The sequence below is a fragment of the Sabethes cyaneus genome, chromosome 3, assembly GCF_943734655.1.
Source record: "Sabethes cyaneus chromosome 3, idSabCyanKW18_F2, whole genome shotgun sequence".
NCBI lineage: Eukaryota > Metazoa > Arthropoda > Insecta > Diptera > Culicidae > Sabethes > Sabethes cyaneus.
The window spans coordinates 230,228,872-230,253,116 of NC_071355.1; the positions used below are offsets into that span (position 1 = coordinate 230,228,872).

General features: G+C 41.1%; 1 protein-coding gene across 1 annotated transcript in view; it reads left to right on the top strand.

Moving 5' to 3' along the window:
- LOC128744387 (zinc finger protein ush) overlaps positions 1–24,245 on the top strand; it is a 168,895-nt gene that overhangs the window by 138,498 nt on the left and 6,152 nt on the right. Inside the window, exons 2-3 of the mRNA XM_053841367.1 lie at positions 20,976–22,185; positions 22,242–22,418. Of these exons, the coding sequence (XP_053697342.1) occupies positions 20,976–22,185; positions 22,242–22,418 (1,387 nt within the window). The remainder of the gene's footprint in view (positions 1–20,975; positions 22,186–22,241; positions 22,419–24,245) is intronic.

Consider the following 24,245-nt stretch of genomic DNA (forward strand, 5'->3'; position numbering starts at 1 on the left):
CTTTGTGTGGCGGCGTATGCACCTTGATCGAAGCGTCTTGCGGAGGGAAAAGTAGGCTCAATTTCCAGCTTGAATGCGCTGTTAAATCTCTTTACTTGCATTATTTTTGGCGATGATCAGAGATCCTAAATATACGAATTCATCAACCACTTGCAATACATCGCCGACGCCATCCATAATCATCCATAATTTGTAGCCCTGTCCTTCTAGCCTCCGTTTTTATTCTGGCGTAGACTACTTCCACTGTTCCAAAACTTTCAGTAATGATGTCGAGGTCATCTGCGAAGGCTAGGAGTTGGCTACTCTTGCTGAAGATCGGTCCTCTCGTTTCGGTGTCCGCTCAGCGGTTTACACCTTTAATAGCGATGTTGAATAACATACTGGATAGTTCATCCTCTACCCACAACCATCTGCGCGATTCGAAAGGACTCAAGAGTGCCCCGAAACTCGCGCGTAGCGTCAGTTTATCCGGAAAACCGTACTCGTTCATTATCTGCCATAACTGTTCGCGTTCAACTCTATCGTATGCTGTTCTGAAATCCACGAAAATATGATGCGTGGGGACGTTGTACTCTCGACATTTCTGCAGCGTTTGCCGGAAAGTAAAATTATTCTGCAGCTGACCGATTTCTCGTCGGATCTTTGCGAGATTGAGAGCCAGCACTCTTGTATCGTTTGTAAGCACTCCTAGGTTAACTTCTGTTGCGTCTCCTTCTGGTATTTCGCCGCTTTTTCCTCCTCAGAATCGTGTCAACTGATACCACGCTCATCGATACTTTGCCAAATCCCCACAACCAGCATAGGTCTCCCTACAGAAATTAAAAAAAGTTACTAAAATTTTTAATATTTTGCTCCTACCAGTATCATTTTATATCAAACTTGCACCAAAATCTGCAAAAATAATGGAATATGCATTTCGAGTTTCCACCACTATTGGTACTACCACAACTACTGGAGCATCTACCCTAGTACTTCTAATAGGTCCGCGGCCAAAAATGTGCCATACAGTCATGGTGCCATGGCTCGCCTCGAGAAAATATTTATATCGTAGAAGCTGGGATTCATTGAGAAGGTGATTTGGTGGTTGGCAAAGAGTATTTTGAGTCAAAATTTTTGACAAACAACAGCAAATAGGTATTTCCCCCTGACGGTCTCACTGACTGGGGTCGAAACGCAGGGAAATGGAACATTGACTGTATAAACTATTGCTAAAAAGAACCTCACCGTTTAGCTTATAAAGCGGAAACCTACTCTTTACCAATATAACAGCTTCAAAACCTGATTTAGTTTGTGTTTCCTCAAGGAAAATGAAATATAACACGTACCTATTTGTTTGACACTTTTTTATTACTTTTGTTACTGTTGCCTGTCATGGTATGCATCAGTTGGAAATCAGCAATTCTTCTCCATCAATAGTCGTAAAACAACATTCCTAAACAGACGCCGGCTTTCGAACAAGGACTACCCACGTTGCATAATTTACGACCATAGAAAAAATGAAAAAAGGATCGTTCTACGTTTTATTGCCAACATTCAAACATAACATGTTGGTGTTAAGAATGTTAATTGTTTTGGTAAATGCACTTCATTCATGCATCCTTCCATCCTTACGTGTCTGCGTTACTTTACTGTGTGAAAAGGTTTTTTATGCTATTGTCAGCATCTGTTAGCCATCTTTGGAGGTTCACACATTTTTGTTCGAAACAATTTCGTTCGAATTTTAATATTCAAATTTATTCGCCAAATCACAAATCTGGAAACACTTATTTATATTCCTTCACTTCGGCAGTCAGCTGGTGATAGCCCAGACTGGTACAGTACTAACACTACACACCAAGCGGGAGATGGAAACAACAGAACTGTGCTCGCAATCAGATTCCCTCCGCAGGACTGTTTTGCTCCGTAAGCACAAATCATGCAATCCGCGGTCTTATGGGATCGAACCCGACAGCTCGGAGGAAAGATTAGTCCCGCATACAGTCGTACAAACATTACTGTAACTAACAACCCACCCCGCGCGACCACGGGCGCGGAGAAAATCTGCAGTGTCGCGCGAAAAGAAAACATCACAACCCCGACGAAATCCGTCTCATAAAGAGATCGAAGTTACGCCACACCAGTTCCGAGGACGGTACTAATTTTCAGCGTGCCGCTGTTTCCCCTGTTCTATAGAGTGGTGAAAAGTTCAGGGAACGACGACGGAGAACTAAAGGGATACTTCATATTGTGACTTGCTCTCTAATCACATTTCATCATCACCATCGCCATTCGCTGCTGAGCTAGCTCACTGGCTTGGCTGCCTGATGATGGTTGGTGTGCCTTGGCAATGGTGGACAGTGCCAACATTGTCATCGTCATACTTCAGACCGGGTCCGCCGGCCGGATGCACGGTAGGAGGTGAAAGAATCCAGATCCTCCAGAAGGTATCGAATTCTCCGTATTGAGTTGATCCGGTCGTTGGTAAGGTAGGCAAGCAAGTGGAAAGAAGTAAACACTCGAGCATTTATTTTCCATATTGATGACTTAATTTAGACAACCATCCCAGGCTATATCGCTGTGGTGCTGTTCGGTTCTACAAAACCGGTCGGAACGTAAGGAATGGAACTCACATATTAGTATGGCTGCTGCTGTGGAAAGACTTTCAACAAATGCAACCAAAGAGCTTGAACTTTCGTGGCTGGTGCAAACAATTTTTTATCCTGAGGGAAATATTTAACATGAAGCAAATCAACTTGCGGACTGATTTTTGGCAATATTTTATTAACTTTACGACAGACTTTAGGATATTAATTTGACCAATTGACTAATGTGCTGTTATGTTGCGACTCATATCCTACTGCGGTACACTTTAACGGCTAACAAGGTACTAACGCGGCATGATCTTGCCTTGGAAATCCGGCTCCTATGCCGCATTCGTCTGATCTCACGCGCCTGAAGGTCGTCGTAATCGAATACCACATCGCATTAAGACAAGCTTAGAGGGAACCACCACGCAATACCTACTACACAGAGTCCAACCGAGAGAGAGAGAAGAAGGAATCCACCATGCGGCAACCTTCGCCACATGTGGTGATGATAATTTCCACCTGATAAAAAGGCAAAATTACACAATTAGCACTCTGAAATTGTATATTATTAAAATAAATTATTTTAGCCTCTCAACGCGCGCGCTCCGAGTGTCGCACCCCTTTCGGCACGGCGAGCAGGCGATTATGTATGGTGCGGCGGCAGGCAGCCTCGTAAATAATAAATTGATGCTAATAAAATGAACAACCTGAACCGGCGGTCCTCGCAAATGGGAATACCGGTACGCAAATCGGGAGGCTGCTGCCCGCGGGAAGCACGAACCTGAAAGACGCGTGATTTTTATCCGACCCGATCAGGACCACCTGGTTTGCGGGCCGGCGCGCGATTAGTGGCTATTAGAGGAACATACTTCACATCCCCGTCATCATCATTTGCCGGCTGTTGGCCATCGTACTGGAGCAACAGTTTCCACAGCAACAGGCGTCGATCGCCGGAAAGAGAGAGGGAGCGGCTGCCAACGGTTTATGAGCGTTTAAGCGTTTCACACATGCTAGGCAGTAGAGAAGATAATATAATGATGACGGCGATGACGACGGTGATAATAATGATAGTATGCATAGTATGTATAGTGTGTAGCGATAGCATTACCGATGACGGCGGTGTACATGCATGCCCATCATAATTAGCATAAAATCTGCTCCACGAGCGATGAAACATTCAGCCCACAGGCGGCTGTTGGCGAAGCAAAATGTGTTAATTCTCGGAAGATGAACGCACCGGCAGTCACGCAAGGCGTATTTAACCAAGTAATTGTTGGATAAAATATTTCTTTTCCATACCAGTTTAAGTCAGAGATAATGTTATCCAGATATTCATCGATTTATATCAATTAAATTTAGAATACTGATCGATTCGATTATTATTTCTTTACGTAAAATAATATTCAGAAAATTTCTAAGCTTTTTATAATTCTCACACATAATTGAAATGTATGTGAAGGATGAATGTTCTCTGTGGAATTCACAAATAATTTCCATGTGGTAATTTTTCTTTTTCTGACCGCACCATTGGCAAAAATGTATTTGATTTTGTTGCCATCAACTACATTTTGAGTGTCGCTAAACTTTGGCAGATTAATTTTATAGATTTTAATCAGCTATCACTAGATAGTGCAACGCGGGCTCGCAAAGATGTCGACTGGTGCTAAAAAGCATTTGCTGTTTTTTTTCTAGGTTGTACCGGCCATAGTCTAATGCTCGTTGTTCCTTGCTGCTTGTTTTTTAATTGATTTATTAGCGACAATCATACACTATGCACATCCCTGCGAGAATGTAGTCCATGTTCGAACATAATGCAAGAACGTGAGCTGCTTGCTCCGGTGAGCTCCGAGGACAAAAACCAGTTCTGCACTCCCAGACTGCCAGCCATTTGTCAGATAACGAAAAATCATTTAACTCAATCAGAACGGTAAGCTTTCTAAAAATAAAAACTACAATGTCGTTAGTTCATTTTCTGATGAATTTTCACATTTTTCAATATCAGAACTTCGAATTGTTGTTTAAAGATTTTTTGCTGTTTAGATCTGATCTGTATTCTAATTCTGCTTCGATCCTTTTAGGCATATTTTCTTCATTAACAATTTTATCTTTGCTTTCAGAATTTTTTTTTCGATTTAGTCACTTCTTAGTTGCTTTTTCAATTCGACTGAGTTAATGATGTGCCGAACTCTTGTAACTACCCACTTGAGAGGCTAAAAGTCATCTTCAACAACTCTACGGTTAATGTCGATACCCTCCGCAAATATTAGGCGTTTTCGCAATTGTCATGCCACTTCTTCATACATTGTGAAGCTCCTTCCAAAACGATATTGAACCACGCACGGTTTGACAGCACGTTACTTTGCCTCAAAGCATCTAATGTCACGAAAGTGTCTCACCCGCTTTTCTGATGCTTGAAGTGGAACCATGTTGGAAGCATTGTTCACTATTACTTACCTTGCTTAACTGAATCATTTGCTGCCTTGAAGTCTACGAATAGATGGTGCGTTTGCAAGTAAAATGCTCGCAATTCATCGAGGATTTTTTTTTCTTTCCTTGTGTGGACTTGTCACTGCGACCAGTACCGTTGAACTATTGTGATATCATCCTGGTGTTTGCTGTGTAATCGGCACTGCATTTCTTTTTACGATAATCGCTATTGAATGAGCTTATTAGTTTTATGCGTGCTTGTGTGTAATGGGATTTAAGCGTTTTCTCAAAACTTGCTCTACTTCACACACTCGTTCCTCACTGTCAGTACTATCCCTAATTACATCCGACCCTGGCGAGGACGCATTGTGTTCCTGTGACCACTACGCTTAAATTACAAGAAACACTGAAATTAAATAAAAAAGAAAACTTTCCAATTAATTCTACTAAGTATATTTATTCGCGACAGATACGTATTTCGCCTACGACTTGCAGGCTGCATCAGTGTCTGTTTTCGAAATTCGATTCAGTTTGATTTTTGCCAACGTTATCGTAGGTATTTGAAATTAAATTAAATATTCACATTTCATAGCATTCGTCACCGTGAGGAGTAGTTGACATAGCGTCGCTCGCTGGTTTTTTTGTTTATCATACATTCGAAAGCAGGCTTTTAAAAAAAATTGAGACAGAACAAGAACAAGGGCATAAAAGATCAGTAAGGCATTGTTTAAGCATAAAATCGACCCTAAATCTGTTAAAAATAAAGCAACCAGCACCAATGGAAAACATTGAAGACAATTTTTAACCATTTAACGGGAAACTAGCAGTCATCAACTTTTCGTCGTTCAGCCCAATTTCGGAAGCAGTTTTTGGGCCCAAAAGCGGGGTTCTGTTTAAAAAAATGTAAATACTGCATTCTTCTTGCCAATCTGAACACAGCGAACATATTTTCATGAACAGAATTTTTGTTTCAAACAAAAAAACTGCTTTTGAAATTGGCAGAATCGATGACGACTAATTTCACCTTAATGAAAATACTGATATATTTACAGCAAAATCATCGATAAATTAAAAAAATATTTGATAACAATTGGTTAAAAATAGAAGTCTTACTTACCTACTTACTTAGTTGGTATTACGTCTTATGACAAGTACTGGATAAATTAATTCCTCCATCTAACTCAGTCCAGGGCAGCTGGTCTTGTCACCTCGCTTGCTGTGCCCCTCTTCATCTTGTTTCTGCTGGATTCGATGCGAAAACCATCAGTTACTTTTTGAATACTGGGTTCACCGTAGAGACGCGGGAGTTCGTGGTTCATTCTTTGTCTCCATACACAGTTTTCTTGCACGCCGCCAAAGAAGGTTCTTGGCACTAGCCGTTCAAGAAACGCCAAGTGCTCACAGGTGTTCTTCTAGCATTGTCAACGTTTCACGCCCATTAATCTCACGGTTGATATTGTTGTCCTCCGTTACCAGTGAGCCAAGGTACACGAACTCGTCGACTACCTCAAATTCATCCCCGTCGATTACCATGGTACTGCCTAAGCGCATATACTTCTTAGTCTGGAGTACTGATCTTCCACGGCCACAAACGTTCTGCTGACAGCATCCACGTCTTCGTCGTCAAAGCAGATAAATTGACTGGATTTACTCAAAATCGTGCTCCGCATGTCGATCGCGGCTTGTCACTTTCAAGCGCAATGCTAAATACTAAACAGGAAAAACCATCTCCTTGCTAAAACCTCCTGCGATATTTATAAAAATCTAACAATCCACCCGCATCCCCGGAAAGCCGTTTTTTCAAAGCTCTTGTCGGATAAACCTATCATACGTGGCTTTGAAATCAATGAAAAGGTGGTGCGGAATCCGTGGCACTTTTGCCACAAGGTGAAGATTTGATTCGTTGAGACCGACGCTCTATAAAGCTAACCACAAATCTATTGGCTAATGCCGACTGTCGATAGAAGATGACTTGAGCGAATACTTTGTTGGGGGCATTGGAATGATCGCTCGGTTTTGCTCACAATCCAGCTTATCGCCTTTTTTGTAGACAGGGCAAATAACTCCGTCTTTCCACTCCTCCGGTAGTCCGGTAGTTTGGTAACCTAAAATCAAATAAAAAGTAACCTATTCCAATTAAATTCTACTATCTATGACAGATAGATAAGACCCTCAAAAAACTTCAGTAATTTTGATAAGTTCCGCTTCTATACCACCCTTTGCTGCTGCTTTAGTGTTTTTTAGCCGTCGGATGGCTTCTTTAATTTCGCTTATCACTGGAGGTGACTTGCTGCGCCGATGTAATCACTTCCTATTCACTATTAGGGTCTTCCACCTGCACACCATTCAGCTGTTCATCGTAGTGCTGCTTCGATGAAGTCAAAGCAAACGATACTGTCAATTTCGTCTTTTAACCAATGTTTTCTCTTTGACTATTGACTATTTAATAATTGGTAGGGTTTCATTTACGTCATTCTTGCTTCATTCAATCCAATTACATGCAATGTTGCAAATTGAGCAAAAAGCAAACGATACCTACTCTCACGCGAGCGAGTACGAAAAGTATAGCATTCAATGCTTTCGCCACTGACACAAACATACGATAAATAGCCACCGTTGCTGCGAACAGACATTCTGCTACCTACACACCTGTGAACGCACAGCCTCGTAGCGTATTTCTTCACCAGCAAACAACTCCCGAGTAGCCAGCTGCTCGTGAAGCCTCACGGTACATTGGGTTATAAATTTTGCATAACGTTTTCTTCCATAATCAATTTTACATCTTACGTCCTCAATTTTACACGCGGTGGGAGTGCGAGCCCTCGCAAGTGATCGGTATTAGCTGCTCAGGATGCAATAACGAGCGAGAGTGACATCCGTGGCTGTTAGGTAAATACACACTTGCAAACACTCGTCGCAGTGCATGAATAAATTAGAGCGAGAGTCCGAAAACGATGCTTATTGGATTATTGGAAAATTGGATCACACGAGAGTGGGTTTCGCAACACTAATTTTTCAGATTTGTTTTAATTCACCCGAATACGTTTTACTCTGTTCACTGAAGTGTTTGGAGCGTCTTAGTAGAATACGAAACCTGGAATGAAATAAAAGGAAAACTTATCCAATTTAATTTAATTAATTTAATACTTTAATAATTTAATCCAATTTAATACTACTATACATAGTAGAATTAAATTGAATAAGTTTTCTTTTTATTTCATTCCAGGTTTTAACTAATGTTTTTCGGTTACTTTGTTTTTTATTAAGATTTAGATTTAGTTCCGATCGGTTTCTAATTCCGGTCACTCAACCAAGGGAGTCGACTTTTCAAAGATTGAATCAAAAATTATAGTCAATGAGCATGATGTTATTATAAGCGTACTCAATGAAGAAACAGTTCAAAACTTACAGTTCTAGAATTATGATTTCTTTAAGGTAGCGGTGTCAGAGAAATGCCTCCCAGTTGGCTTCGAGGTATGACGCTGGCCTAATAAGCCAGTCGTCGAATGGTCGAATCTCGACTGGGAGAGGCTGTTAGAGTCAATAGGATCATAGCAACTGGCCCTGCAATTGCCCTGCACTCTAACAGCTGGCTGCGAAGTCTATCGTATAAAAACAGAAGGTCGAGTTTCGATAACGGAATGTAGCACCTATGCTTTGCTTTGTCAGAGAAATTCTGAAAATTACTCTTGAAGTTTTCTGAAAAATAGGAGATCTCGATTTTTTTTAATTTTTGTTTTCATTTAAAAGTTTATTAGCTACTCCCGTCTTCATGAAATTCTGGGACTCGTTGGCCCAATTTTGTGCGATAAATTTGAAACATATGCCTGGCCCGCATTTGCCAGGAACGGAAAAAATATAAATGCAGGTGCTTTATTAACTATGTTTTTGCAGTTTCTCGATTCACTTTATCTAACCCGGCACTGGTTCAATATATTATGGCATCAACAGCAAATAAAAGCAATATTTTCTGCTTCTGCTTCTGAAGCAGTCATTTTAAAGTCAATAATCAGCTTATAAAATTAAAAGCAATGTTCCTAAGGTACTTCCCCGCGGTACTCCCGAGTTATTTCTCACTGATTAGAAACAGTGTATCCGAATTTAAATCTGAAATTAAGTTTGACATCCATTATCCATTTAAGAACGACACGTTTTTCGCAATTTTTCCGAAAATCGTTACTATGAAATAGCTATAGCTACCTCTACTGGAACGTATCTAACTACAGCACTCGTTCGCTAATTGCACGAATGAGGCGATGCAATTAGCGAATTTTGTTTTTTAATTGCACGATGGTTGCCAATATTTATTGTAAAACGTGATGCGTTATCACTGTAAAGAACTCTTCACATGCATTCACACGTACGCTAAATTTTGGGAAAAACATTTAAATTTTTACAAACGAACTAAAAGCCTATTAAAAATGTGTTCAATTAATCAAAGTTTAGCCAAATTTGAATGAATTTGCTTGTAATGTATCTACGTAATGCAGAGATAGAGAGTTTGCATTCGGCAACGCTGCATTTTTGTTTATAGCAACCACCTGGGAAACCACGTGTAGTTTGACAGATAACTGCTTTTTAGTTGCACGATCGTGCAGTTAGCGGACATGCAATTAAAAGACGGTGCGATTAGAGGACGTGCAATTAGCGCACGAGTGCTATATTACGGGATACGAAGTGTAGCTTTTAAACTAGAGTTACGCAGCTTTTGTACCTTGTGGGCCACTTCAACGATTTGATATAGTCGTTTTGCCAAAAGCTTACACTAACACAATTGTATGTACTTGTGCTTAAAGGGTTATAATGTTAGTTATACAACAAAATTTTTCACGACGGTGGAAAACTCAAAATATGATGTACAATACTGATGTAGTATTTAATCATGGTTTTATATCATGTCACCAATTTAAAATGAAATTTAGTTGATCTTCTTACCTATTATTATGGAATAGATATTCGCACTGAATATTTATTTTGACGACATGCAGAACCTTTCAAATCAAGTTTACCATTTGTATTTCATCGATTTTTGAAACTACTCATTCATCGATCTAGCATTCCGCTTTCGGGATTGCTGATGATGATTAAAACGCTCGGCTATTACCGAACCGCAAGCCATAATTGTGGTCATCAAATGACAAATCTGTGATAGCAGCCGCCCTTTCTAGCCTCAGCTTATCGCATTGGTCGAAAATGTTCCCCGATTCCGCTCACGGCAAACCGGTAATAAACAGCTAATGAAATACTGTTATGATACTGTACATAAATTCAGTAATTATTGCATCTTTATCGGAAATCTCGCACCATGCTTATAACGCAGTAATATGTTTGATGTGATGTTTCATTACGGAAGTCGCTGTAGTCTCTTCCGTTTCAGTGGGATGTGAATTTTCAGCTCCTTAGGGCAATCACGGAACGTTACAATTGCACAAATCATCTAACGATGTTCACTCGATAGATCTTTTCCGAATATTTATTTTAACACAATTTAACTTGGGTTCGCTGCTTGCTTTTCATGTTAAAATCTTTTACACTTTGTCAATAATTGAAAGCCATCGGCTTCGAATAAACATCTAAATTGCAGTTTTTTGACAAAGATCCACTACAATACCCACCGAGATAACCGTCAGCATGAAGCCATCCATAAGCAGTGCCAGTTGAGAAAGGGATTGAATCAGCCTTCCCGTTCACAAAACGGCAATTGGAAGATTATTGATGACCGCTTATCGGGCGACCAAAGGCTTCGATAATGCTAATGTTTAACGACCGGCTCAGCAGATTGTGGTGTATTGTTGTTGCACTCGCTGGCTCCGCCGGCTATACAACTCCCACCATCAACCACCAACAACCAACAGCTAGCTAGCTAAATCATTAGGCTACATGCGACGAGTGGAGACGCTCGGTAGTTAGTTCCGACTGACCGCAATCGCAAACGGAGGCTGCCTAAATTCGGAAGAGCGAAAACGAGCTTATCACCGGGGGTTCATCGCAGCCATCATCACATCGTCAATTTACGTTTGCCGAATGCCGCTAAATCACTGTCGTTATGGTTGAAAGCCGCAAACTGCGTGGTATGGGTTATTTCACGCACCACCAGGGCAGATGCAGATGTGTACACCGCAGAGAGGTGCATCAGGTATTGCAAGTTCCAAGTTCGAATTACGATATTTGCAATGGATTTGTTTTTTTCTGCCTCTCTATCTCTCTTTGGCTACCAAAACACGATTTCGGACAGACCGCGATCAAACCGACCAGATAAAAGTTGATTTTTTTGGGGGGAAACTGAGAGTTGCAGGACGTTTTGAGCATTTCGCGCGCAATGGATGAGAGAGGAGATGCATAAAATAGCTTTACGATACATAAATTTTGGTACGTCCGATTTCCGATTGAACACATCGGATAAAACCTGCGTGGCTGTTTTTTTGCAAATGCTTGGTTTGCAAGTTGAATTGCAGTTTTTTTGGTTAAAACATTTACACTACCGTATAATAAGAATTTTTATAACATTATTGAACTAGCAATACACCGTAGCAGTAGATCGTGATAGTAAAAGCGAAAAAAACATCGCTTCAAAATAATCTCCCCCTCACCTAAACAACGTAACATATTTCTCCCCTGAGTCCTTGAGTGGCCACAGGCACGACTCTTGTAATCTCAAAATCGTTAGGCAGTTTGACAAATCAGTCGCTAATTTTTTCTGCTTCACCACAACCCGCAATGTTGGCTATTTTTTATCTGTTCCGTTCTGCTTCCTTCTTACCCCTATCGCCCTTCTCGTGTTTCCCGCGCGCGTGCGGAGGAAAAAGTTTCCATTTTTCCGCTGCATTTGCTTGCCACAGTGAGAAACTCTACTCAGCAGCAGCAGCAGCGACACTCCAGTGTGATTTTTTTTTTGTCGCTGCTTCATCATATTTTTTTCGGTTATCTTTCCCTGTGCTCGGGATGGCGCGCCCGGTTTTTATGCATCCAGGCACAGGATGGCGCGATCCCGATGCAGAGCGTTTTGTATATGCTTCGCGCGTTGCCTACCCTGCAGGCGTAATACTCCTGTTCCACATTTTTTCCTTCACCCCAACCACCCACCACTGCATAACCGCCCGTGCCTGTAACCCGCGCTTGCACTATGCGGCAAGTGGCTAGTCGGTCGCTTTCTCTCACTTTTATGATTGATGTAATTTTAAAACCGCTACCTGCGCTATCGGGACGTTATCTTTAATTTTTATGAGAGTTGCAACCCTCATTTTGCCGGCTTGGCGCTTTTTTCAGCCTCACATTCGCTCTCTCTCTCATACAGACACACACACATACTCTTGCTCACTCCACCTGGCACACTGATTGCGATGGCAGTTGCGCTGGTCGCCGGACTGGAAGATACCGATTTTTCCGGCGTATTTTCGCGAGCTGGAAATTGTACACACTATGCCAGGATTCCTGGGCTCAGCTATATAGTATAATAATTTTGATGGCGAATAAAAGCGAATGAGCAGATAAGACAGTTTGTCGCCCGTTCCACTTCACTGCTAGCTGAGGCAGGAGGTTTTTTTTTTCTAGCTGTCTGACTGACTCACCACGATGAGAGGTGGTTCCACGTGAATCCTTGATATTCCCGGCTTGGTTTGTTGGTCCGTCAGTCAGTAGTCATTGTGACGACTGGTAGCGGCGGTCAAGCAAAATGGTGTGCTCTTTTTTCATCTGATGGTAATTAGCGCCTGCTCGGAGGCGATTTTAAATTGCTTCGTGGATTTGTTGGGATGATGATACGACTGTGTGTAGGTGTTTTGGACTTTGAGAATGAACGGTACGCGGATATGAGCTTGATTTTGAGCAATCTTCTAATAATACTTACCTTGAATACGTAACTTAAAATTTCAAATGCCCTGTGACTCACATCAGCGACTCAGTTTCGGTTGCCTAATTCTTTTTATTTATGCTTACAGTTTCTGGCCATATGTATCAGTTTCTAGAACTTGCATGTATCGCCCAGCTAGCACCAACTCGTATATCAATGTACGAAAATTATCGTTAATATCCTAACAAATTCAAAATCGTAACTAAAGCTAGATAAAGTGAGACCAAGTTGGTTTTCTATCGTATATAATGATAATAACTAACATACATACGATTTTCAGCATGAAATCGTATAGTAGAACGGAGCGACTCGCGCTTAATCGGATATTATCGTGTATAAATACTTATATAGTCGTAATCTTATTCGTAATCACGTATATCGCCTCCAAAATAGTACGGATATCCCGATTTTGCGCATGAAATACGATTTATTAGCATGTATATCTGCACGTAATGCTGATTTTTATCTTTTTTATACATATGAAAATACTAGCTGGACGTCCTTTACGAGCGATAAAATAATTTAATGTTTCATGGCAATCTTAAGAGCGCACAAATTCAGATTCACACAACAATTTCATCGATGACTCTTGTACAGAAACCAATCAAAATACATTTAATTTTAGTTACAATAAAAACACCATGGAAGATGTTTTGAAAAAAAAAAACACTAGAAATTACTGATTTATTCACTTTCTGGTGAATAATTTCGTAATTTACGTAATTCGTTTACAGTGAAATGCAAGAAGAATGGGCTATACTCGATCGGTTCCCAAGTAGCACACTTTTGTCATTTCTGTTTGCTGCGACCTATTTATGACTGTAAAATTAGTCAATAAACAGTTACCGCCATCCGGGGTGAGATTTTGCCACAGGGGTGAGATTGTGCCAAAACCCAAAAATGTTTATTTGTGAAAATTTATCCCATCTATAGAAACTGGTGACCTAAATTCAAAATGATCATGAACATAACATATTTATTCATAACTTAGAATGGAACACAGATAATATTAGCAAACTATTTAGCCTAAACAGGGTTTCAAAGTTCGCGATCAAAAATACTACGAAATAACGCTTGTGAAAAATGTCCCGCACAAACCAACCCAAACAAGAAATCGCATCAACTTGCTATTTTGAAGGTATATAAACTAATCATTTACAATGTATTGTAAGGTTATTATGCGTTGGATAAGTTTTGATTACGAAAATAATATTTTTCGAAACTTTGTACTTTTCGAGGTTCACGGGGGTGAGATTGTGCCAAACTACAGTCAATCGCAAAATTGAGTGTACACCCGTGATTTAGCAGTTAAATCTGGTTTTTCTGGGACAAATAAAAAGATAAATAAAAACAACTTCCGTGAGTTATGATGTATATCCTATTTACTCTCTTGTAATGAAGAAAAAAAACAAAAGCGATTATAACTTTTTTTACTTTTCAAAAAAATAAATCAAAACCACCAATTCACGTGTGGCAAAATTGAGCGTACAGTTCGTATTTTTCTTGGAAAACATGTGTTTTTATTGTAGAATACTGATGAAACCAATTACTTAATACTTTGTGTGACCACCTTTTGCGTCCAGTACAGCCTGCAAACGTCGTGGCATAGATTCCACTAGTTTCTTGGTCACAGTTGATGGAATATGCTCCCATATCTCTTTAATCGCCTTTTTAAGTTCAGTCTTGTTCCTTGAATTGGTATTCTTCAAGCGGTGCTTAACTTCCCACCACAAATGCTCGATAGGATTCAGATCGGGTGATTGAGGAGGTGTTTTAAGCTGATGTGGTACATTGTACAGTAGCCATTCACGAACGACGCCAGCGGTGTGCTTCGGATCGTTATCCTGTTGGAAGTAGAAGTCATGAGGTAGATCCAGTTTTTGCACGGCAGGTTGAATGTTGCGTTTCAGGATATTCAAATAGCCCATTTTATTCATTATGGTGTCTATAAATTCCATGGTTCCTGTTCCAGCAGCAGCCATTGATCCCCACAGCATAACGCTTCCACCCCCGTGCTTTACTGTTGGGATCAAATGCTGAGGCTGTAGCTCCGATTTCGGCTTTCTCCAGACCATCTGTCTTCCATCAGAACCAAACATGTTAATTTTCGTCTCATCAGTGAAAATAACCTTGTTCCAAAACTCCTGCGGCTTATTCACATATGCTTGGGCAAACTCCAATCGTTTTCTCAAATTCACTTTTGAGATAAAAGGCTTTTTACGGGCAACCCGACCTCTCAAGTTGTTTTTGTGTGCCACTCGCCGGATAGTATCTGCACTTACGGGCCTTCCCTTGGTGTCAGCAACCTCTGCAGCCAATTTCGGAGCACTTGTTCTAGGATCTCGTTGTAGCGTTCGCACTATTGCCCGTTCATCAGCAGAATTCAAAATTCGTTTGCGTCCTCTACCAGGCAGGTTTTTCAAGGTTCCTTCGTATTTCCACTTATTTATGATTTTCTGTACTGTAGAATGTGGTCGCCCGACGGCAGCTGCTATTTCCCGTAGAGATTGTCCACGACAAGACATACTAACTATTAATGTTCTGGTAGCTATATCCGTTTCCTTCCTTTTATTCGACATTTTGATTTAGTCACATTACAACTTCGACAAAAACGTAAACAATCACTCTCCAATTAGCTGCTGATAATTGACATTTGGCACTGATAAAAAATGCTACATTATTTTGTTATGATCTTGGTGTTATGTTGGTAAATGTAAAGGTGTACGCTCAATTTTGCGATACTGAAAGGAGTGCATTTTAAAGTGTTTTTAGATTTACAAACTAACTGAAAACTTGTTGGAAGCTTTATTTATATACAAATCTAGATAAAAGTGTAACCTATTAGATAGCATCAAAAAAAAATTTTATAAATATTATTGTACCCCAAAAGGGCAGTAAAAATAATTTCGTCATGTGTGTACGCTCATTTTTGCGGCTGACTGTATAATGATTGATCCAATTTGTGGATTTCACATACATTACAAAAATACGTCAGTCTACTACAGTACACAGTACAGTTTACGTCCATTGACTACGAACTCATTTTTAGTTATTTCAGACCTCCCCGGGTTATTTTCATTCAAACTTTTTGTATGATGCGTTGTTTTTGGCCGACCCCCTGCCCCTAATAGTCCACTTAGTTCATGGACGGCCCCATATGAACTACTTTATACTGATATTTATGTGTATTGTTTATAAACCTGCTAATGTTTACTGTTTAGGTATTTTCCTTAACTTTATGTTTTTGGCACAATGTCACCCTCTAGAAGGGGTGAGATTGTGCCAAAGTTCATGCACTGCCAGTAAAATTAGGTTTCATTGTAACTAAACCATCTCTACGGTAGTTGTTAATTGAACAATTTAGTATATATTGTCACGTTTGAAATCAACTTAGTTCCTAAATTGTGTGTATACTGAGCTAAAGAACAAAAACATATGCTTTTTTGGCACAATCTCGCCCCGGATGACGGTACCAGAACTAGTTTATAACAACTGTGTTAGTAGAGTATCTAGCTGGTCTTTTGTTTACCACGCCACTGAGCCAAACTGATAGCACAGGAACACTCGCCGTACGCGAAAATCCTTAAATGCAAATTCCTACTTTTATAGTTCACCAAATAACAAGGTAAAAAACAAATCTTTCTCTTCCCACCTATTCTATATTACTGAACGCTGAGTAAGACTGGAACCAAAACACTGGTACCCAAGAGCTTCGATATGGAAATTTTCACTTTTTAGGATTATGTCAAAGTAAAAAAATCTGTCACTCGAGCCCCAAAATAGTAACCAAAAGAAACAGAAGTTTCCAAAAGTTCAGTAATAGCCAAAAACAAAAAGACTTATCGAGTTAAATCGTGACATACGGACGCAAACTCAATTTTATTTACATGGGTACATGTGTCGCTTTTAATGCGGGCTAACATTCTTTTTCCTCTCAAATTGTTCTGCATATGAGGTGGTGAGAATTGGATCATCAGAAAATGCACACTGAGAATGATCTGCTACCCCCGCAAGCATCACTCTGATGGTTCTTTGTGCAATTTCAGGTGATCTGAATCAATCAACTATGGTTTATCTGCAATCCAAAAAAAAAATACTTGCGAATTTATTTATGCTTGGTTTAAGAGCTGTGAATTTTTAAAATAAGTTTTAAAACAATAAATTTAAAATACCTTTTCTGAACTCGTTGGATTTGAAGATTCCAGTGTAGCTGGCATGGAGTACAGATTAAACACAGATTCTCGAGAAGTGGATGGACTGTGCGCAGTACAGTGCTTTGGGACTATGCGGGATAGTGTCACGTCATGATGAAAAGAAATTAACTCACATTTCCGAAGAGCAAAGGCAGCGAATCAAATAAATATAAGGGGTCCCAAGTTGCAACCTTGTGGTATACCAGATTTATTTGTGAAAGTAGGCGATAGTTTTGACTACAAGTTTCGCTTGCAGAACCTTATCGGACAAATAAGCACCGAAAACATTAGAGCATGCTTCCAAACCTCCCTGCATGAATGATTTGTTAAAAATGCAACACAAAGATACAATCAAAGCTTCGGCGTACTGGCAAAGGACAACTGCAGAAATTCTATCAGATCCAGGACAATACGATTTCTTCGGTTTTCTGACACCAGAGGTTCATACGATTGGTCCGCAATCAAAAACAGACCAGAAGAACGTTGAAATAAATTATGCGAATTAGATTCAATGGTTGATTCAATCCCATCAAAGTAAACTACCAAGGGAAACATTTCCGTTTCGAATTTACAAGCGTCCAAAACTTTTTCGGATTTCTAATATTATGCAGGTCTGTTTGAATGTCCTGAACTTATGAGACGTAGAATTTTTGAAATACTGTTTTCGTTCATAAGTCCATAAAAAAGCTCACACTCAAAATTTCATGGTTGGTGACAAAAATTTGAATTTGAATTTGAATTTAGGTACCATTTTTTCTTAATATTTTTTTAAACGACATTTACCATTTTTTCTTGCTACCAGTCTTGCGACATGTTACTGGTACACAAGCACCGAAGGGAAATGCAAGAACGACGAAAACATCTTTTGTTCTACGTGTCGTATACTCTTCGGTGTCGGGGAGAAAACGTCACCAGTCTTGGAGACACTTTTCTGTATTCTCTTTTGCTGTTGCGCACGTAAACCAAACATACAGTTTTCCCCTAAAACAACAGGGTTTTAAATAAGAAGCTCCCCAAACCCCATTACACCTTATTCTCTATTACTTCTCCATAGATTTGGCTGGCTTCAGTTATTTCCACGCCAATGGAAGTGACCCGGAAGAAAAAAAATTATGATCTTTATTATGTAAGTCATGCCGAACTACTTGACTCGACTCAGTCACTGTCCAGTGGTCGAGTACGGGGTAAAGCATAACAAACCAAAAGCCCCACCAAAACAAAACAAGCTCATTCGTCGTTTGCTGACAGTGAAGTCAATAAGCTTTTAGCGGTCGACTCAGTCGAGTTTCTCGAAGTGACACTCGACGTAACTTACATGATTGGGCCCTATATTTTTCAGGTTTTCGTAGAAGGTTAACTCTTTCTATATGTCTTGCTTGGGAATTAAAAATAGCTTCGATTGCCATTTTGAAATGCAAAATTATCAGTCGGCATGCACTCGCGGCTTTCACCTGACTCGATCGTCGGAACATGTGCTGTGCTTACTCGAAGTCGCTCGCTCAATAAGAACTATGTCTAGTTTAACCATCAAACTTTCATGTTATAGAGAATGATATATCCATGATATAGAGAATGATGAAACCCTGCAGTCAAAAGCCAAATGCATATCTCTCATACTCTGAACGCTTAAGTTTATCAAGCATGAATTATTGTACTTTAACCATATTTTAGTAAATATAAACCATACAAGCATCTAATAATCACAAAAATGGAAGTTAAACGTGCTAAAATTGATAAAATAATGCAAACGAAAAAAGAGTAACTTTTACACGAACCAAGTGAAAATCTGAGCGTTCACCCTTTTCCAGCACCCGATGAAATCTTACAAGGAGCTCTACAGTTCAATGTTATACCTCACAGAATAGAGGACATTTTAACGAACGCGGTTTCGGACAATAGACATTAGATTTTATCCTATAAGCAATGCTAACAAGCATTTAATTCTGGAGCGTTCGAAGTTTGAGTCAAAACGGTACCTACTCTTGATTGTTCACGATATTGTAAAATTAAATCTTCTATATTGGATTCTCACTTTCCCTGGAACTTTTGACAGGTTTTTAGGTAATGAACACGGTAGTTTATAGCTACACAAGTGTTTATATCATACACCTTAAAAGTCCCCATTAACTAGTAGGTAATTTAGTGCAACTATAATTATTCTCTTGTGGAGGTTAAATTCATTCTAATCCGCGAAACCCATTCACTACCCGGAAATGCCTATGCCGTGTGGAAAATTTATAGCCATCCTCTCACGCGGTACGGCGGCCGACGACGGAGCTTCGAAATTTCGAATCCTGATGAAATAACAACCTCCTTCTAGCTTTCGGGGCTGGTACCGGTACAACGTCCGTGGGACAAAATGGGTGATTCATTACCACCACCTAGCTTGAGTGGTTGGTTGGATGGTTTCACTGCAGACATCTGCTGCTTCCAAGCGAAGTGGTTAGGATTTTCTTTGCTGCATCGCTTTCGATCATTTTCCTTTCCTATTTCCATGCCACACCGCGGCCGCTGCGATGGAGGCCGCAGCATGGAGAAGAACGAACGTCCGGGAAAAAAGTGCCATTCGTTTCGTATCGTCTTCTGGGTGGAATCGAAACGTGTAGGTACAACAGCATTGTGTCGAAAAGCTTCGGATAGTCGGGAAAAAAAAGTTACATTCCGAACAGTGGCGAGAAAATGTATAAATTTTGTTATCAAAAATAGATTTGCATATATTTTATTGGAAGTTTTTTTTTCGTCTGCTTTCCAGCTGCGAAATGGCGAAAGGCGATTTCTCGGTGTGGAAAGCTTTTGCTCGGCACTAAATTATCGAATTATCGAAAGCAGATCCGCTAAATAATGATTTCGGTAAACTATCGCTTTCTTATACCTATAGTTAGTACAGTTCCGCTCGTAGGCTCCACGGACCTGCGAGCAAGAACTGGAAGGATTCGTCTGCCAGAGGATTTAAAATCTAATTATCATCCATCTTAGCAAGCTGCTCGTTCGAAAAGACAGCCTTGTTCGATATCGTGTGTGAATTTTGATACCGTAATAAAACTATCGAAACTGCGTTTCGAGAGGAAATTAGTTAAATTGATTAAACTTTAATTGCTCAAGAAACTACCTTGTCAATCAATTGGTGTAAGTCGGACGTCTTGGTAGAAGGTATAAGGTATCAAGAAAACGCGAAAACTTGACCTGTATGACACGCAAAACGATACAGACAAGCGTGTCCAGTGTTCAGCATTTCCGACTAAAACGACAGATTAAATTGTACTTTATGTTTCCAATCATAAGCATAAATTTCTTTCGCTCGTTTTTTACACGAACAGAATCGCATATCCAATATGCAATATGCTGCTGGTTATATACGGGTTGTGCGTCGCACCTACACGGTTTGGTCACCATGTGCTCGTGTCGAAGAATTTTTCCAACCTTCCCAGGCAGGAGCAAAAAAATCCAACGAAGAGATACATACTGTTTTGCAAGTGATTGAATTCTTTTCGTTTTGCAGTATGTGCTATTGATATAATGCAGACGAATGAAATGGTCAGTTTTTTAATCAACCAAGAATCACGCTTTGCATTCCACTGCGTTGCCCGTAAGAACGCAGAAGGACAGAGACGAGCAGTGATTTGTTGCTGGGATTTATGAAGACCGTGTCCGTTTTTTTAATAGTATATTCCATCTCCCAGGTTCGAGCAAGATTTAGAATGTTTCCAGTCTAACGAGTTTCAATGGTGTCGAGCAACTTCGAGATGAAAACAGACAATGATGAACGATTCAATTTAAATCGCTGTACTGTACATACACGCAAGCAAATGTTTCTTTGTTACGCCGTCGTGGTCTTACCGGGAGTTTTCATTTGGGAAAATCCATAGCCAAAACTCATTTATCATACACTTTCCCTATTGATTACTACATGCCAACATTTTTTCCGTTTTTCTTCCGTAGGAGACGATGAGGAAGCTGCTGATGAGCAGCAAACATTACCACAGGAACAGCAAACGAACTCCTCATCCGGTAGCGGCAGCAGCAGCAGTAGGAGCACCAATAGTAGTAGCACATCAAACGGCAGTGAGGCAGCCCCCGAAACAGACATGATAAATTCTCGACCGCCATCGAATCAGATCGACCCGGAAGAAGATCCGCCAGTAGTACAGCCTCCCGCCCACGAAGATTCTACACTGTCGCCAAAGGTGGCAGCAAACAGTAGTCGGACATCATCTGTAGCCTCCCCTCCGATAGCTCCAACCGCTTCGACAATGTTCGAACCGGAACCCGCCACAGATTTGTCTCTTCCAGAAAAGATGGAAATCAAAATCGAACCCGACCTACTGGTTGAGAACCAACAAGCTTCACCCGAAGCGGATAAGGAGGAAGAGAGCAAATCTCCAAAGCTAAGCTCCGCTCAGCTACCTATGCTTAGACTGAATATTGCGCTCGCTTCTGACCCGGCGACCAATCCGGATGCTAAAGATCTTAAAAACATCACCGCAGCAAACGACAGTCAGTTTGAAAAATCGATTGAATCGGATTTCCCCGGAGCCGCTCCTCAACCACAACCAGCCGCAGTCATACGGAAGCCAAGCAAGGCCGAAAACGTCACCATCCCAATCAACGTTGATCTGCCCCCTCGGATACCAATGTTCATGTGCGGACCGTGTGGAATTCGCTTTTCGTCCGCTTCAACGCTGGAAGCTCACCAAACCTATTACTGTTCTCATCGCAAGGATGCCGACGAGACTGCCGGAGGTGTTAAAAATTCCAACTCCAACGATCCGAACGGTTCAGAACCGCCAGCTAAGGCTGCCAAAACCGGTAAACAGTACGCCTGTACTCAATGCTCGTACAGTGCAGACAAGAAAGTCTCTCTAAATCGGCACATGCGAATGCACCAATCATCACCGGCGCCTAGTTCTAATGCTTCCAACGGTGACGAAAGTACCGCTAGTCAACAGCTGCATCTGCAATTTCAGGCACAAGCAGCAGCCGCTGCAGCTGCTGCTGCCGCTGTGCTTCAACAACAGCAGCAACAGGTTCAGCAGCAGCAGCAGCCCCCTCAGGTTGATCGTTACTGCTCTGATTGTGATATTCGATTCTCCAGTACCAAGACTTACCGGGCACACAAGCAACACTACTGCAGCTCCCGGCACCGAGAAGGGTAAAACCAGACCAACTCATTCACGACCGATTCTAATCAGCCTTATCTTTTTACAGTCAATCCAACAACAGCACACCAAAGCCTCCGCAAAAATCGGGTTCCCAGAGTCCACCGGATGTCGCTAAAACACCGCCAGTAGCACCGCAACAGCCCTTTTTGGCGTTACCAACCAATCCTATCATTGTGATTCCCTACTCGCTGATACGCGGTGCAAGTGTCATCCCCGGATTGCTGTAAGTTTAACTAACCCTTTAGCTTGACAAATATCAAACACAAACTTAAAATTTTTTTGACGTAGGGCCATGTCTTACAGGAAGGTAGGGTATCATCACGAAAGGGTGTTAGATTTCAATCGATTTTCAATATTTTTGCACCAATCGATAGAAAAACCTGCTATATGTGTGCTCCAATGAAAAAAGCTAGGATACGCGCTGTTGAAAAATTACTACATGTCATGCCATGTCTTATTTTTGCCATAAGCACATTTGCTGAGAAAACGCGGTGTACACAAGCGTGCATTTGATAAAAAGTAAATTAGATTTTTTTCGTTTTTGAAAATTTAATTGTTTGTAATTTTACTGTCGAATCATCTTGCACATTGGGCCTCTCTGTTTCTGGTACTGGTGGGGTTGTTGTTGTCCGGCATCCGGACGACGTGTCCGGCATTCCGTAGGCTACCAACTTTCGACAGTTGAACAATGGAAATCTCTCCAAGTAGTGCCTGAAGTTCGTGATTCATACACCTCCACCTCTCACCGCTTTCAGTTTGTACTCCACCAAACATCGTCCACAGCACCTTCCGCTCCAACACAGCATAGGTGTGTATGTCCTCCGTGAGCAGCGTCACGGTTTCAAGTCCATAAAGAACCTCCAGTCTTATTGCGGTGTATGCTTCTTGATCGCAGTCAATAAAAATGTGATGCGTGGCACGTTGTTCTCGATATTTCTACAAGCTATTTCTATGAAGCTCGCCTGATAATTCCCCACGAAGCCTTGTGCTATCGATGATATCCGTCGTAACAGGATCTGGGAGAGTATCTTGTAGGCAGCGTTCCAGCTTTATGCCGCGATAGTTGCAGTTGTCGAACCGATCACTCTTTTTGTAGATGGGGTAAACAACTCTTTCTATCCATTCCTCTGGTAACTTCTCCTCTTCTCAAATCTTGGGAATAACCCAGCGTAGAACCGTTTCCAGCGTTTCCCGGCCATGTATGCAAATTTCTGCTGATAGGCGTTCCTTGCCGGCCTTGTTGAGTCTTTTTCTCCTGGATTTTTCAACTTTCTAAGCACGGACGACACAATTGTACACGGTCTGACAACTTACTTCCTTAATTAGACGTTAGGCCGAATGACAGACAAGGCCTGCCATTTTTCCATCTATTTCGGTTCATGGCAGCTGGTCTCCAATTCCGCGGGCACCCTGCGGGCACTTGCCATCTCGCTCGCTCGTACCCCTCTTCATCTTGTTCCTACCAGATTCGATGCGAAAACCATTTTTGCAGGATAGTTGTCCGGCATTCTAGCAACATGTCCTGCCCTCCAGCTAGAACCATTTTCTGAATACTGGATTCGCCGCAGAGACGTGCGAGCTCTTGGTTCATTCTTCGTCTCCATACACCGTTCGAAAACTCCGAGTGCTCGTAGATCATCTTCTAGCAGTGTCCACGTTTCGTGCTTGTAGAGGACAACCGGTCTAATTAGCGTTTTTCATAGTGGGCACTTTGTTTGTACGGGGGCTCAGATTGTTCGACCACAAGTGTTCTCATCCCCGTCGATTACAACGGTACTGACCAAGCGGGCCCTGTTTGCATATACTTCGTTTTAGACGTATTTATCTTCAACCCAAGCTTCTTTGTTTCGCATTTTAGTGTGGTATACTGTTCTTTCACCGCCTCAAATGTTCTGCCGACAGGATCCCATCCATCATAGCTTTGATAAGTCTAGTAAGCTTACCCAGGAAGTCGTTTGCGTCCAAAAGTTTCCATAGCTCTTGTCGGTTTACATTATCATACACGGCTTTGAAATCGTTGAACAGGTAATGCATGGGGACTCGGAATTCG